This window comes from Poromitra crassiceps, assembly GCF_964638095.1.
Source record: "Poromitra crassiceps genome assembly, chromosome: 13".
NCBI lineage: Eukaryota > Metazoa > Chordata > Actinopteri > Beryciformes > Melamphaidae > Poromitra > Poromitra crassiceps.
This window is the reverse complement of record NC_139644.1, coordinates 17090106-17105687: the sequence shown is the minus strand read 5'-3', so window position 1 is coordinate 17105687 and position 15582 is coordinate 17090106. Positions and strand designations below refer to the sequence as shown.

The 15582-nt window shown below is 45.4% G+C and overlaps 2 protein-coding genes across 9 annotated transcripts in view; one reads left to right on the top strand and one right to left on the bottom strand.

Moving 5' to 3' along the window:
- Positions 1 to 335: 335 nt before the first annotated feature.
- Positions 336 to 15582, bottom strand: part of atp5pd (ATP synthase peripheral stalk subunit d) — a 15503-nt gene continuing 256 nt past the window's right edge. The window contains exons 1-6 of one of the 5 annotated variants that reach the window (XM_083649573.1): positions 14919 to 14937; positions 11383 to 11519; positions 11173 to 11269; positions 9625 to 9696; positions 7211 to 7273; positions 336 to 624 (exon numbers count right to left, since the gene is read on the bottom strand). In XM_083649573.1, the coding sequence (XP_083505699.1) occupies positions 493 to 624; positions 7211 to 7273; positions 9625 to 9696; positions 11173 to 11269; positions 11383 to 11504 (486 nt within the window). In that variant the 5' untranslated portion in view covers positions 11505 to 11519; positions 14919 to 14937 and the 3' untranslated portion in view covers positions 336 to 492. Of the gene's footprint in view, positions 625 to 7210; positions 7274 to 9624; positions 9697 to 11172; positions 11270 to 11382; positions 11520 to 11858; positions 11972 to 12349; positions 12396 to 13242; positions 13386 to 14918; positions 14938 to 15582 lie in introns of those variants that run through there. The other 4 variants (XM_083649572.1, XM_083649570.1, XM_083649574.1 and 1 more) reach the window with 4 other exon arrangements.
- The window catches only part of slc16a5b (solute carrier family 16 member 5b), a 20675-nt gene continuing 18377 nt past the window's right edge, over positions 13285 to 15582 (top strand). For all 4 annotated transcript variants that reach the window (XR_014553284.1, XM_083649568.1, XM_083649567.1 and 1 more), the window contains exon 1: positions 13285 to 13415. The gene's annotated coding sequence lies outside the window, so the exon portion shown is untranslated. The remainder of the gene's footprint in view (positions 13416 to 15582) is intronic.

Genomic DNA, 15582 nt, shown 5'->3' with positions numbered 1-15582 from the left:
TTGGCGGAGTGTGTACTTAAAAACTCATCAGTGTAGCCACAAGGGTTAGACTTTCAGTGAGCATTGCAGGATATTCCATATTGGAGGATATTCCATACCAAATTTAGAAGGAAAACACTGTCCAACAGATCAAGTTCCCTTCATGACGCCTGGGAAAGAATCCAGTAATTGAATAGCAGTTGTTTGCCTCTGAGGGATCTATGAAAAGGGCCTTTGAATGCTGAAACCCCCCTAAAAGCAATGCAAGTTATATGTGATTTTTAGGCATGATCTTATAAGAAAATGAAATGCACAACTCAACAAGTTTCATTGTTTGATTTCCATTTTTTCCTCCATTCATAGACCTTACAAAACCACGATTCTCAGCCATTTCATAAACTCTTGAGTGGATGAAACAGGACTTCTATACACAAACACACTGTAAAGCTTTTCATTAGGGGAAATACATAATTATATTGGACATCTTTTGATCAGAGTGCTATAATAGGGCTTTTATAAATCAGCAATGGGTTTGTGTGGCCAGTATGGGTATTTCTCCTTGTCCAGCTTCGTCTCTGGAAAGGTTTCGTTCAGGTCGTCGACGGTCATCTGTTCGAAGGGCACCATGTTGTTTAATAGGCCCAGCTGGGGATGGAAGAACAAGTGGATCAGGACGAAAAAATGTAAAGAGTAGGTTGAGAGCAGAATTGTGTAAATGTGCGGGGCGAGGAGGAATTTGGTGGCGAGACCCAGGTTCGTTCCTGGGACCAGTTCTCCTCAACTAAGTGTTCTAGTTGAATGGTTCTTGAATAACGATGAGGCCAGATGATACATTTTTTCAAGCTGTGGGGCAGTTTCACAGATGTGAAGGCCCACCACAGCTAAAGGGATGACTGATTTGTTGCAAACAATAAAACTGCAACAATAGCTATAATAAGAAGGTATAAGCCATGTGCTAACATTTTATACAAACCTATCCCATTTTAACTAATAGCCTCTAAGTAACAGTATCTACAATCAGTGGTCTAAGTCAGTAGGCAATATCATTAATTTTCTGCGCTATTTAAAGCCCCAATATGTAACTTTTTGACCTTAGTATAACAGCTTTTAAATCATTTTGATGGCATACCGACTTCTAATCGACCCTTTTCACGGGGGCCATTTTGTGTCGAAAAGGCAGAATAAACACAGGTGTGAGCAAAACACTAATGAGGGTTTCCACATTCCAATCATGGAAGTTGGAAACCCTCATTAGTGTTTTGCTTGCACCTGTGTTTATTCTGCCTTTTCGACACAAAATGGCCCCCGTGAGAAGGGTCTATTGGGAGAATGGCACCTCTATCATTCCCACTCTGCGCCCTGAATGTCCGTTTCCTGCACCATGTAACTTTGAGGCTCCATCCCGGAGCATGTCAAATTGCCTTATTGTAACTACATTTCCTGCTGCAGCCCCTTCAAATTAAAAGTTTTCTACTGACAAACAGGATGATTTATGAGAGGGGGTTGTAGCCATTTCAGACCACTAGGGGGCGCTAATGCGAATGGTCCGGACCAGTTGGTGTGGTCCGTCACTGTACCACGGACCACTGGTGTGTGGTCGGTCAGGTGGTCAGTGTGGGCTGTCACGTGGTCCGTCAGTGTTCCTTCTCATTTTAATGCATGGTCAGTCAGCACAGACGCTCTGACCATGGTCCGGACCACTTAGTGTGTGGTCGGTCAGGTGGTCAGTGTGGTCTGTCACGTGGTCCGTCAGTGTTCCTTCTCCTCTTAATGCATCAGTCAGCGTACAGACGCTCTGACCATGGTCCGGACCACTTAGTGTGTGGTCGGTCAGCTGGTCAGTGTGGTCTGTCACGTGGTCCGTCAGTGTTCCTTCTCGTCAAAATGCATCAGTCAGTGTACAGACGCTCTGACCATGGTCCGGACCACTTAGTGTGTGGTCGGTCAGGTGGTCAGTGTGGTCCATCAGTGTTCATTCTCCTCGCATCGTCAGTCAGCGTACAGACGCTCTGACCATGGTCCGGACCATTTAGTGTGTGGTCGGTCAGGTGGTCAGTAGGGCTGGGTCGGTTTGAAAATTTTAAAACCGGTTCGATATTGCCGTCTAAACCGGATCGAACCGGTATACCGATTCTTTTTTGTAATTAATTTTTTTTTTTTTTTTTAAGCAGGGCTCCCGAGTGTGGCCCATAACTGTCTGTAGTGCAACTTCAGTCCACCTGATAGCGATAATACACCTCTAAGCTGGTATTGTCAACCAGCAATGATACTGAATAAAAAGAAGCAGGCACACCCTGTATTTATTTCTCATAACTATTCAGCTTAACTTTTCTTCAAACATCAACATAATAAACAAAATAAGACTTTTGCATACTAGTGCAACTTGAGAAGAGGCTAATACGAACAATAGTGCAATCAGAATGGACTGGCAAAAAAAAAAAAAAAAAAAAAAATTAGGTTTTTTCGGTTCGCACGTGATCAAACCGGTTTGGGCTCGTACACCGAACCGAACCGGTAAAACCGGAAATCGACCCATGCCTAGTGGTCAGTCACGTAGGCTACGTGGTCCGTCAGTGTTTCTTCTCCTCTTAATGCATCGCAGTCAGCGTACAGACGCACTGACCATGGTCACGACCACTTCAGTGTGTGGTCGGTCATGTGGTCTGTCACATACGTGGTCCGTCAGTGTTCCTCCTCGTCTTATGATCAGTGCTTGTGTTGCCCTCGGCTGCACCATGGGAAAATGATGCACATAAAGGAGACATGGGAAAATTCCAGTGAAGACTAGAGAATAAAAGAATTAACAGGAATAAGTCTGTGTGATTACATGGATGCAAGAATTCCCGTGCCACAACAAAGCCAACAAAATACCATGTAAGTTAATCTAGGGCACCCTGAACGAACGACAGGAGGAAAGAGCTAGAACTTAGACACATTAATTTTTAGATATGCATGGGAGATAAATAATTTTGAATAGAGTTTTTTAAATTGATTTAACACATTTCCTCAGTCAGCTCAGCCATGAAGACAAACTCATTCTGCCAGGCCGCTCAGCTCAGTTGGAAAATAATGCCATGACAGCTTTGTAGAAACCTCGCATCGCAGTCAGCGTACAGACGCGTACAGACGGGGGCACGGTGGCTCAGGGGGCACGGTGGCTCAGTGGTAGAGCTGTCGCCTCACAGTCAGAAGGTCCTGAGTTCGATTCTCGCCTGGGACACTGTGGGCGCTGTGGTTGTGTTCCCCCCCATATCTTCAGTGCCTACTGCCCAGGTGGGGTATCTCGTCGTAAGGGCCTTTCTCTCTGTGTGGAGTTTGCATGTTCTCCCCGTGCTCCCCCAGGGGGCTCCTCCGTATATAACCCCCCCACTAAAAACATGCAGAAGATCAGATCGTCATCGTCATCCGACCAGTGACGACAACATCCAAAGTTGGTCCCCGGGCGCTGTACGAGAAAGCGACCACTGCTCCTGGCCTGCCTCCCGGAGGAAAGGACATGCCTGGATGGGTTAAATGCAGAGGACACTTTTCACCGGCCACCGTCAGCATGAGTGTGTTGTGGCCGCATGCATGTGTTGTGGTGTTCGTGTGACAATAAAAGACGGGGCTTGTCCCGTTACGAGAGAGAGTATTTTTTTTTTTTACGAGAGAGTTTTTAAGAGACGCACTGACCATGGTCACGACCACTTCACTGTGTGGTCGGTCATGTGGTCTGTCACATACGTGGTCCATCAGTGTTCCTCCTCGTCTTATGATCAGTGTACAGATGCACTGACCATGGTCCGGACCCCGTGTGTGGTCGGTCAGGTGGTCAGGACCCACGGCAGCTCAGAACAGCCCCCATTCCCCCTGAACACTAAATCACAACTAGACAATACTGGCCTACACCTAGTTTTAACATAATACCCGATCATTTATATTTATTGCTGTCATCAATAATTACTGCGATCATGCCTTTTCATCGCTGGAGCCTTGCTTGTCGAATCAGCTCCCAGGAACAATTAGGGCCTCGCACCCTCACAGGTGAGGGAGGGTATGCCACACCAAATGGTTCATTAAAGTGTTCCAAAGTATAGGATGTTGTAGACAGACTGTTCTTCACAAGATACAACACACCTCTAAACAGTCGGTGTCAAGTAGCTCTGAGATGCTAACTCCTCTTGCACACCTAGAAAGTGATGTGTTTTGTTCCCAGCTGTTTCACAGCAGTTTCTTTGGAGAAGAAGAATTGCGTAGCCTAGAACTGAGTAACCTAGTTGGCATGAGCAGCGATAGCCACCATGGAAGAACAGACAAAGGAAATATTAACAAAAGAAAATGAAACGTCATCGACAGAAAAAAAACATGGAAAAGATGCAGAGCAAAATCATCACAGCTGAGCACCAAAGGTGCAACCAAATTGAGTGAGGAATCGGATCTTGCAGACATCTATTGAGATAATGTGTAGCAAATAAAAGACAATAATAAAGAACAATATTGTGCTTGTTATTGAGCGGAAGATGAAATGATGCCCTTAGCAATAACTTATTGGCAAGAGGGAATTATTGCTCCCTGTGGCTCTATTTCACCAGAGGAAACCGATTGTAGGAGAAAACAAGCACAGATCCCGTAAGTTACAGGCCCACGCTCTGTGTGCTTCACCCAGAGGGCATTCTGACGATGTGCATCACCTCACTGACTGACTGACTCACATGAATTTGGCTCGTGTTGCCCTCGGCTGCACCGTGGGAAAATGATGCACATAAAGGAGACATGGGAAAATTCCAGTGAAGAGAATAAAAGAATTAACAGGAATAAGTCTGTGTGATTACATGGATGCAAGAATTCCCCTGTGCCACAACAAAGCCAACAAAATACCATGTAAGTTAATCTAGGGCACCCTGAACGAACGACAGGAGGAAAGAGCTAGAACTTAGACACATTATTTTTTAGATATGCATGGGAGATAAATAATTTTGAATAGAGTTTTTTAAATTGATTTAACACATTTCCTCAGTCAGCTCAGCCATGAAGACAAACTCATTCTGCCAGGCCGCTCAGCTCAGTTGGAAAATAATGCCATGACAGCTTTGTAGAAACCTTGCATCGCAGTCAGCGTACAGACGCACTGACCATGGTCACGACCACTTCAGTGTGTGGTCGGTCAGGTGGTCTGTCACATACGTGGTCCGTCAGTGTTCCTCCTCGTCTTATGATCAGTGTACAGACGCACCGACCATGGTCCGGACCCCGTGTGTGGTCGGTCAGGTGGTCAGGTCAGTGTGGTCTGTCACGTACGTTACGTGGTCCTCCGCCTTGTGTGGTCAGTGTTCCCTCTATAGCTTATCTTCCTGCAGTGCTCTTTAGTAACTGCCCAACAATGATGGTCATTGACATGCATTAAGACGAGAAGGAACACGGACCACGTAGGCTACGTGACAGACCACAGGCACACATGACCGACCACACATCAAGGCAAGTGGTCGTGACCATGGTCACGACCACTGTACACTGACTGACGATGCCTTAAGATGACAAGGAACACCGACGGACCACGTAGCCTACGTGACAGACCACACTGACCAGCTGACCGACCACACACTAAATCGACCGGACCATGGTCAGAGCGTCTGTATGCTGACTGATGCATTTTGATGAGAAGGAACACTGACGGACCACGTGACAGTCCACACTGACCACCTGATCGACCACACACTAAGTGGTCCGGACCATGGTCAGAGCGTCTGTACGCTGACTGATGCATTGTGACAAGAAGGAACACTGACAGACCACGTAGCCTACGTGACAGACCACACTGACCAGGTGACCGACCACACACTAAGTGGTCCGGACCATGGTCAGAGCACCTGTACGCTGACTGATGCATTGTGACGAGAAGGAACACTGACGGACCACACACTAAGTGGTCCGGACCATGGTCTGAGCGTCTGTACGCTGACTGATGCATTTTGACGAGAAGGAACACTGACGGACCACGTGACAGACCACACTGACCACCTGATCGACCACACACTAAGTGGTCCGGACCATGGTCAGAGCGTCTGTACGCTGACTAATGCATTGTGACAAGAAGGAACACTGACAGACCACGTAGCCTACGTGACAGACCACACTGACCAGCTGACCGACCACACACTAAGTGGTCCGGACCATGGTCAGAGTGTCTGTGCTGACTGACCATGCATTAAAATGAGAAGGAACACTGACGGACCACGTGACAGACCACACTGACCAACTGACCGACCACACACCAGTGGTCCGTGGTACAGTGACGGACCACACCAACTGGTCCGGACCATTCGCTTTAGCGCCCCCTAGTGGTACAGACCAATGGTCTGTACAGACCACTGAAATGGCTACAACCCCTGCTGTGATTTATTGTAAAGTGTATGTATAGGAGGGAAGTGAGATGTCTTTATTGCTTGCTAGCTTGATTATGGCACAATTTATTGAAACAATTGAATTGACAACACCATTTGGGGATATTTTAAGCAATCCCCCCCCCAGCAAATCAGTTATACTGTAGAGAGGTTAGCAATGTCTCTTAACATACAAACAGGGAAGTGTAGCATTTATTAGTATCTGTATTTACCAGTTATGGCAGCAGAGGCCGGTGTTGCTGTTGCTCAGCACAAAGTTACACATTGAGGCCTTAATTTAAATCAGACATTTCCTGTGAGACCATTGGGCTAGCTCGAGGATTTACAGAGGAAGCTGCGGAAGTGATCCTGAAATCTGTAGTTCCTCGAATGGCCACATGAGGCTGGACCCGGAAGGGAGTCGTTCCCCTTTTCCCCCACGTTAAAATGCCCCACTTTAACAGTGATTAAGCATGTTTACAGAATGGACCGAAACACGGTTTTGGCCTACTAGTTTTGTGGGTGATTGACAGGTCGCCTGTCCAGTGATCGTGCAGCTTGCCGATCACAGACCAATAGTAGGCGGAGCTGCAGCTCTGGGAAACCCCTCGTCTCGTGCAGTATGGCGTGAGCTGCGCAAAAACCCCAAGATGGACACAGGCCACTTCAACCATGGATGTGCTTCAACACAGAAGTCCAAAAAACAATGGTAGTAGGCTACGTCCACATACACAGTCAATGTGTGAGACAACCTGATGTTTCTGTAGTGTGTATTCAAGATACATCATTGGAAGAGTGCTACTTAATCAACATCCTCTCTTTTTCCCTTATTTAAGCCCACTAGCCCATAAAAAGTATGAAACAGTTCCCACCTTTTTTTCATACTGGGCAATACGAGCTTTGGATCCCTCGATGTAGGCGGCTGCTGATGTGTTCTGGAAAAACAAAAAGGACAAAAGCAACATTTCTGCATGAAAAAAGGGTCTAATTTGTAGGAGTTTCAAATGCTGCATTGTAACTTGTGCACATTACACACACAAAATTGCCACTATAGTTAGTCCCATATGCTTTCCCAGTTCCCTCTCAATTCATACCATACTTTCCAATGAGTGTATTTCTCTTGTCTGCAGCTTAACATCAACCGAGAATTCACAGACCAAGAAGTTAAATGTAATTTCCAGCACAGTGGAGAGAAAATTCAAGATCCTTTGAAAGAAAAACCTCCAAAACGAAAGCACTAAGGCATGGGGGCATCGTTTGCTGTGATTGCGAGTGAAGCCACATATTCACAACGTTTAAGCTTGCCAACACTGAACAACACTGACCAACACTGAACAACACTGATCTTTAAATGTAAATGCTGATGGGAGGCATAAAGAGCTAGCATGACCTACAAACAATATCTCAATTCCTGCTGTTAGATAACAGCCACTTGCTGTGATTATGAAATAACCAATTCATCGTTAATGCCAAATCTTGCGGATAGAAGTAGATAATCCGTATCAGTATGTTTTTTATTTTAATTCGATGGTTCTCCAGGCTTTGTTCTGCCTATACTAAATCACTCAAAGTATGACAGCTGTGTATGTTGTGAGTAAAATGGTGTCAAAATGAATTTGGTGCAACCTGATTTCCAAGAGCGTTCTTCTCTCACATGCTTGTGTCCTATGGTTTGTGATGGGAGCTCTACACGGGCATGTGAGTGCAATCCCAAAACAGTGAGGCTCCACAGGCACAGCATGATTAGTAGGGGTGGGAATCACCAGATGCCCACGATACGATACTGAAACGATACTTGAGTCACGATACGATAGTATTGCGATACTGCGATATTTTCGATATTGCGATATCTCGATATTGCGATATATTGAATATTGCGATATTTCGATATATTGCGATTTCTTACTTTTTCAACTGCAAATGATGTCCCCAAAGGAAAACGTTGTCAACATCTGGTTCATATAAGAACAATTTTTCAGTCTGTACATCCAACTTCAACCATTTTATTGCAGCAACATTGTCAAGTAGACAGACCAACAACTTTCATAAAGTCATGTCATAGTTGCATGCACCTGACAAACTGAACTGTTTGTTACAGTCTACTTACAGTCCACCTTAACTGGATGTGTGTGTGGACTACTGTACTTATGTAGTTTTTGCAACTTCACTTCACTTACACAAAACATCTTGTGCAGCCCATTCAGTAACTGGGGAATTTGTAAATTACTGTTATGACAAAACTGTTACTGTTAAAACAAAATGAAAATATGCTACCGTTTGTTTACTGCTGGCCTTGGAACTAAAGTTTATAGTAGCCCGGTGGCCTGGCATGGCCTGCAAAAAAAGAAAAAAAGAAAAAAAAAAAATTCAATATCGATACTTGGCGTCCAAATATCGATACAATATCGTCAGGCAAAATATCGCGATACTGTGGTGTATCGATTTTTTCCCCCACCCCTAATGATTAGTGTGGGCACAGTGAGGCTCCACAGGCACAGCATGATTAGTGTGGGCACAGTGAGGCTCCACAGGCACAGCATCATTAGTGTGGGCACAGTGAGGCTCCACAGGCACAGCATGATTAGTGCGGGCACAGTGAGGCTCCACAGGCACAGCATGATTAGTGTGCGGGCACAGTGAGGCTCCACAGGCACAGCATGATTAGTGTGCGGGCACAGTGAGGCTCCACAGGCACAGCATGATTAGTGTGGGCACAGTGAGGCTCCACAGGCACAGCATGATTAGTGTGTGGGCACAGTGAGGCTCCACAGGCACAGCATGATTAGTGTGCGGGCACAGTGAGGCTCCACAGGCACAGCATGATTAGTGTGGGCACAGTGAGGCTCCACAGGCACAGCATGATTAGTGTGCGGGCACAGTGAGGCTCCACAGGCACAGCATGATTAGTGTGGGCACAGTGAGGCTCCACAGGCACAGCATGATTAGTGTGCGGGCACAGTGAGGCTCCACAGGCACAGCATGATTAGTGCGGGCACAGTGAGGCTCCACAGGCACAGCATGATTAGTGCGGGCACAGTGAGGCTCCACAGGCACAGCATGATTAGTGTGGGCACAGTGAGGCTCCACAGGCACAGCATGATTAGTGCGGGCACAGTGAGGCTCCACAGGCACAGCATGATTAGTGTGGGCACAGTGAGGCTCCACAGGCACAGCATGATTAGTGCGGGCACAGTGAGGCTCCACAGGCACAGCATGATTAGTGTGCGGGCACAGTGAGGCTCCACAGGCACAGCATGATTAGTGTGCGGGCACAGCTGGCACTCACCGCTTCAGCTTCCTGGGCGTTAATGAGGGACGTCTGAGTGTCTGCAGGCTCAGGAATACTCAGGGCGCTGAACTGAGGGGAAACAAAGAAAAAAAAATCGTTAAGATGATAAAATACTCAAGATGCTCTGATTTGATCTCTATGGTGATTGTAGTCTCTCTGGCATAGCTTGGTATTGAAGCTAATGGTTATGAGAGAAATAATTTGTGACAAAAGGAGAAACCATATAACATTTCACTCTGACCAAAAATAAAACAACTATTTTTATAAGCATTTTCCGAAATGTAGATGGAAAAATGAACGGTGGGTTAAATCCCTTGGTTCGTATGCCTAACCCGGAAGAGGGCGTGACTGTGGCACTCTATTGTCATTCATGCACATTTTTGTATTGCCTGTGTTTTGGATTTACTCCAAGTTATCTGGGTCACTTGTGTGTCTATGTTAACATACAGCTCACACATAGAATAGGCTTATAGGTTGTTCCAATAAACAAGGCAGATGATTCACAATATCGTTTAATTTTCCATAATCAAACGTCTGTCACAAGATTCAAATCACATTATCACAAGAGCCTGACTTTAAGACCTATTTTACTGCTGTGATTGTGAATATGATGTATATTAACTAAGTCACTTATGTAGTAGAAATGTGCAATTATTTTTGAAATTGGAGCCCTATGAGTGTAGAAAACTGAGAAAACGGCTGTGCATTCCCCATATCGCTCCTAAGGGGGAATCCTACAACAACCAGAATGCATTGCGCACATCACTGAGACTGGCGGTGTGTTCATGGACCATGCAGCACCACAGACAAAGTAGCAATGACAAAGCAGCATTATATCTCTTTACTGAGGCTTATTTTAATTTACAAAATGTTTTTTCCTCATCACACCCATTTTCAGTGGATCATAAAACAAACCAGCACGCTGGAGTCAGTTACATTATGTGGACCAACTTACCGTGCTGAAAGGCTGGCTGGATGTAGCCGCAAGTTACAGGTACAGTTGCTGTTCGCTGTTGTTCTGTATGCAGAGTTGGCAAAGTCTGATATAACATTCTGTCAGCAGCAGCAGGCTGCAGACGTGTGTCTCTCTCAGCTGACCCTGTTACAGGTCCCAGCTGAAACGTTGCTCCGGTCCGGCAGTCTCTTCCTCTTCCAGACTGTTGTGTCTGATTCAACAGCGCGATAATCGGCCTCAGCATGAAACTAGTTTTCTTCCAAATATACTGATATTTTAAAGTATTTTGTAGTATGATATTTTAATGTCTGCTTTTCTCTGTCGCAAGCTTAGCATGGGACGCGAGTGTTTTGGGAGACCCACATTTTACCGTCCTTGAACACACCACTACAGAAAATGCGAAAACTTAGTTTGTAGGGCCGATCTCCAAAGTCCGCTTTTGCACACAAATGAGCCGGGGGCTCTGGGTGCAGGCAACATGGAGGGAAGTTAAACATTGTTCATTTGCATTTATACTACCCTCATTGTGATGAGACAATGCTGGTTGAAAAAAATCACCAAAGTTGCCCTTTAATTGTCAATGCACTTACCTTCTTTTCAAACTCATCGACCATGCCTGCTTTGGCCACAGCAGACCTGTAGTAGCTCCAGTCAATGGTGACGGGCTTCTCCGGCAAAGATGCCAGCCTGTGTACACAGATTCAGCGGGTTACGATAAACAAATATAGTCTTAATAATGCCAAGTTAGATACAAGGCCCAGATATGTGATAAAGATGCTGTGCGAGCACAAAGTACTAACTTGGCAGCGACAGCATCACTGCGTGTCTTCAAGTTGTTGAACATGGTCCTCTGATTGGGTGGCACCCTCTCTGCAAAGGCCACCCAGTCAATGGCCTTCAAAGCAGCACGTCGCCCAGCCATGTTTCAGTTTGTTTGCTAAGGATGACAGAAACACCTCAGATTGACACTTTGCTGGTGCATGTCCTCTCTCCTCTAATCACTCCATTTGTTCTAAGGGGGGGAAAAGAGATCTCATGCACCTGCTACATAGCGGCCATGCTTCATATTTTAGTGCCTGCCCTTCAGATTAGGAGTTAAGCAGTGTCTGTATTTCACAACAAACCATAACTATCCTATTAATAAAACCTGTAGCAGCTGAATGCATGAATTGTAGGAGGGTGTGTGTGAGAGAGAGAATGAGAGAGCGAGAAATACGGTACTAGGCCAACCTGCTCTCTCACTACAAACTGTTCCATCTTTCTTTCTTGCAGTTACCTCAACGGGGTCATCCCTATGTTCCCCGGGTCCTATGTTCCCCGTTTTTGTGATCCGCAATGCCGACCTTAGGTTTAGGCGTGAGGGGTGGGAGAGGTTAGGTTTTGGGTTAGGGTCTGGGGGAGGTTAGGTTTGGCGTGGGGGCTGGGAGAGGTTAGCTCCAGGCAGCGGTCCACCGACACGCTGCAAAAACGGGGAATATAGGACCCGGGGAACATAGGTACGCTCCCACCTCAACAGGCAGCTACTAACACAGAGCTCGAGCCACACAGCTAACTGCTGGCTAATGTCAGCTCGCATAGCAAACATAGCTAGCAAGGTCAGGACACGACTAGAGGCAGGAATAAAATAAAATAAAGTAACATTTTACTGTCATTTGTAAACATGTGATCGTGAATACACTGCGTTTGAACCGAACTATAAAAACGATTACTAAGATTAATAAGTCTTTAGGTTTTGCTAGCGTTGATAATTTGTGCAACATGCCATACCGTCTGGCAGCCGCGGACTCTGGTGTGTTGACGTCTGACCGGAGACGGAAATGGGCAACATTAACGGCGCGTGTGACACGCTGCTGCCCCCTGCCTGCTGGGTGTTTGTCATTGGACAGCCTGGCTGGGGGAGAAGAAGTAACTTAGAGAAGAAGGGTCTGGACCTCAAAAGTTATGAAAAGCTAATTAATTAATTAATTAATAAACAAATGAAAAAAGAAGAAGCTTAAAATGACTTTAGAACTGGGGGTGGGGTCAAACTAAGTTGCGTTTCCAAAACGATTATTTTATGGAAACTAACCCAGAAATCTTAACAGAAATAATATGGTCAGAGCCTAATACATTTCTGATTCCAAATAAAATAAAAGAATCTCACTCGAAAGTTGTACATAGATATTACCCTTGGAATACATTTCAAACCTGATTCTTCATTTATATTATTTATTTAGGCTATTTATTTAGGCTATTTATTTATTTAGTTAACTTTAGTTCGATTGCATTGGCAAAATGCAGAGCTGATTGCCACCGATGGTAGACTACTGATTGAATCAGTACCATCGGTAGTTTCATCATGTGAATCACAGCGGTGACTGACCTACCACGAGCCCCTTGTGGTCACGAGATCAATTGCACACAAAACTCCTTCAACACTCGTGTCGTGTGAGATGCAATCCGATATGCAGTAAGCATCACCCAAATGTCAAAGTTGTGGGAATAAACAAATGTAACTCCCGGTAAGCATTTTCCAAAAATAAAACTCTGACTGGCGGACATCTCTGTGTTGCAACAGTCAATGGTTGGAGTAAGCAGGGGGCTTTTATTTTGAAGGTAAAATCGCCAAACACCCGGTATGACTCTGCCTATATATGGCTAGCCTGATGAAACTGACTGACCGCTCCGCTCCAGCCAGCCGTCGGTCGGTCCAGTCGATCGAGAGGTCAGCGCGGGGAGAGTGCAGACCACAGGCTAGCTGTCAGTGTCAAAGAAAGCTGTTTACCCAGCACGCAGAGATGTGGCTCAACACGAAGATTAGAAGAAAAGGCTGAGAACAGAGGAGCCAAAAAAGGTAAGGTCACCTGAGAGAGAGAACGAACAACTTGATGATGAGGCAGCATTCTACTGCCTCATCAAGTTGACTATTTTATGTTCGAGGGATGGGATGGAATGTAGGTATTCTAGTTGCTTAGAAAAGTACACTCAAAACAAAAGATTGGGGAAGCAGCCTTTTTTCCTCCTAAACTACACCCCCCTCCCTCCCAAAACAAAAACAAAAACAAACAAAAAGTAATATAAAAAACTTCAGCTGCTTGTAAATATCTGTTCAGAGCTGACATGGCTTTGCATGAGTCACGTGTGTGTGGGGGGGTGGGGATGGGGGCGGGGCTCATCCATGTGTGGAATGTGGATGGTGAGGTTTTTGTCCAAGAGGAGTGCTTAATGTAAATAGGCCTAACTGAATATCAATAGCCTATTTAACGTTACAATAAGATGGGAAGTGTGTGTGTGTGTGTGTGTATTCCCTTTGCATACAAAGGGCTTTACATATGTAGGCACGATAGAATAGTGGATTTGATATCAAAAGATATCTCCTCTATTTTTAGATCTTCTATTTCACTCTATAAGCATTCCACCGTGAAGCCGAGCATGTTCAGTCTGTGTAGTGACGACTCTGATGTGTTCTAATATTCCAGCTAACACTCCTGATGTTGTCGTGAATGAAAAAGAAAAAAAAGAGGTGTTTGTTCTTGAGGTTGGCTGTACCTTTGACCACAGCCTAGAGGAGGCCTTTATAACCAAGATGCTAAAATATCAACAGCTGGAGCAGACCATTTCACAGCTGGGCTACAGGTGTAAACTTATAGTTTTCATATTTGGTAGCCTGGGTCATGTCCATAAGCTGGTTGTGAGAGGCCTTCAGATGGCTGGTCTACCTAAGAGAAGGGCCAAACAGTTAGCAAGGTATTGTTCAGTATCTGCTATTATTGGCAGTCGCTCAATATGGAGAAGGCGCTGCTTTTTGTACCCATGAAATTGGATACTGTCCCTTATCTTGTATTACAGTATAACTGTATGTCAATCTGCCTTTGTCATCACCCTGTGCGGTATTATATCTTCTTTGTATGTGTGGCAAGGTGGTGGTGTAATTAAACCAGAAGATATAAATGACCCGACAACGCCACCTGGGGAATTTCACCCCAGGCAGGAACTATAAGATGGAAACCTAGGCTAAATGAAATACAAGTCTCATAGGCTACACAAGTTCAACACCTTTAAGCAAGACAGAGACGTGGTTCCAAAAGTAAATGTATTGAATGAATGATGACTGGAAGTGTCTGTGGAGGAAATAGAGGTTAGTAGAGAAGTAGAGAAAATCTCAATGTTTAGCAATAGGTTTATTACAATAGTTTAGATAACAGTAGATTAACTCTTTAATAACACTTCCAATACTTAAAAACCAAACTACAAAAGGAGGGAGGGGGAATGTGGGCAAAGACCAGCAGTGGGGAGGCAGCCTACATAAGGGTGTGTTCCAGGAGTGCCACAACTTATCCACCACTCGTGTACTCACAGCAAACGGCAATCACTGCAAACAGGTGAAATATATGGTGTGTCCCAGTGCGCTTAACACTACAATCTGGTGAAGGGGACCACACTAGAGTGCCTAGCCTCCACCAGCCAATGCTCCACTAAGGAGGGGGGGGGGGGGGTAATCAATTAAAAGAAGCAGCAATAAAAGACAAAGTACAAAAGTTAAAGCCAGTTGGTTCAATCTAAAACCAGTTACCCAATACAAGTGGGACTCGTGATAGTAAAAGTGAACAAGGCTAAAACAGTAATTAATCAACACAATATAAGCAAAACACTAAGGCAAAACTGCAGCTGATTAAAGCCTGGATTATGCTTGACGCTTTGGCCGGCCGCACGGAAATGAGACACGGAATCCGACGAGGAAACGTGTGGAGCTTGTATACTCTGTGTGGGTTTCTGCAGGCGGAATTGAGCGCGAGTCTTGAAAACTCCACTTTGGCCGCCCGTCCGCGTAGTTACAAATTTCGGCGTGCGCACGGCCGCTCGAAAACCGTCCGCACGGAGCCTTGCAGAGGGGCGTGTCTGCTGATTTGACGTCACTTTTCCGCACGGACACTCGCGTTCCTCGCTGATGCGGAAAGCATAATGAGACCTTAAGACCTAAAATACAAAACCACACATTAGCCAGGTCTACCACGTCACCA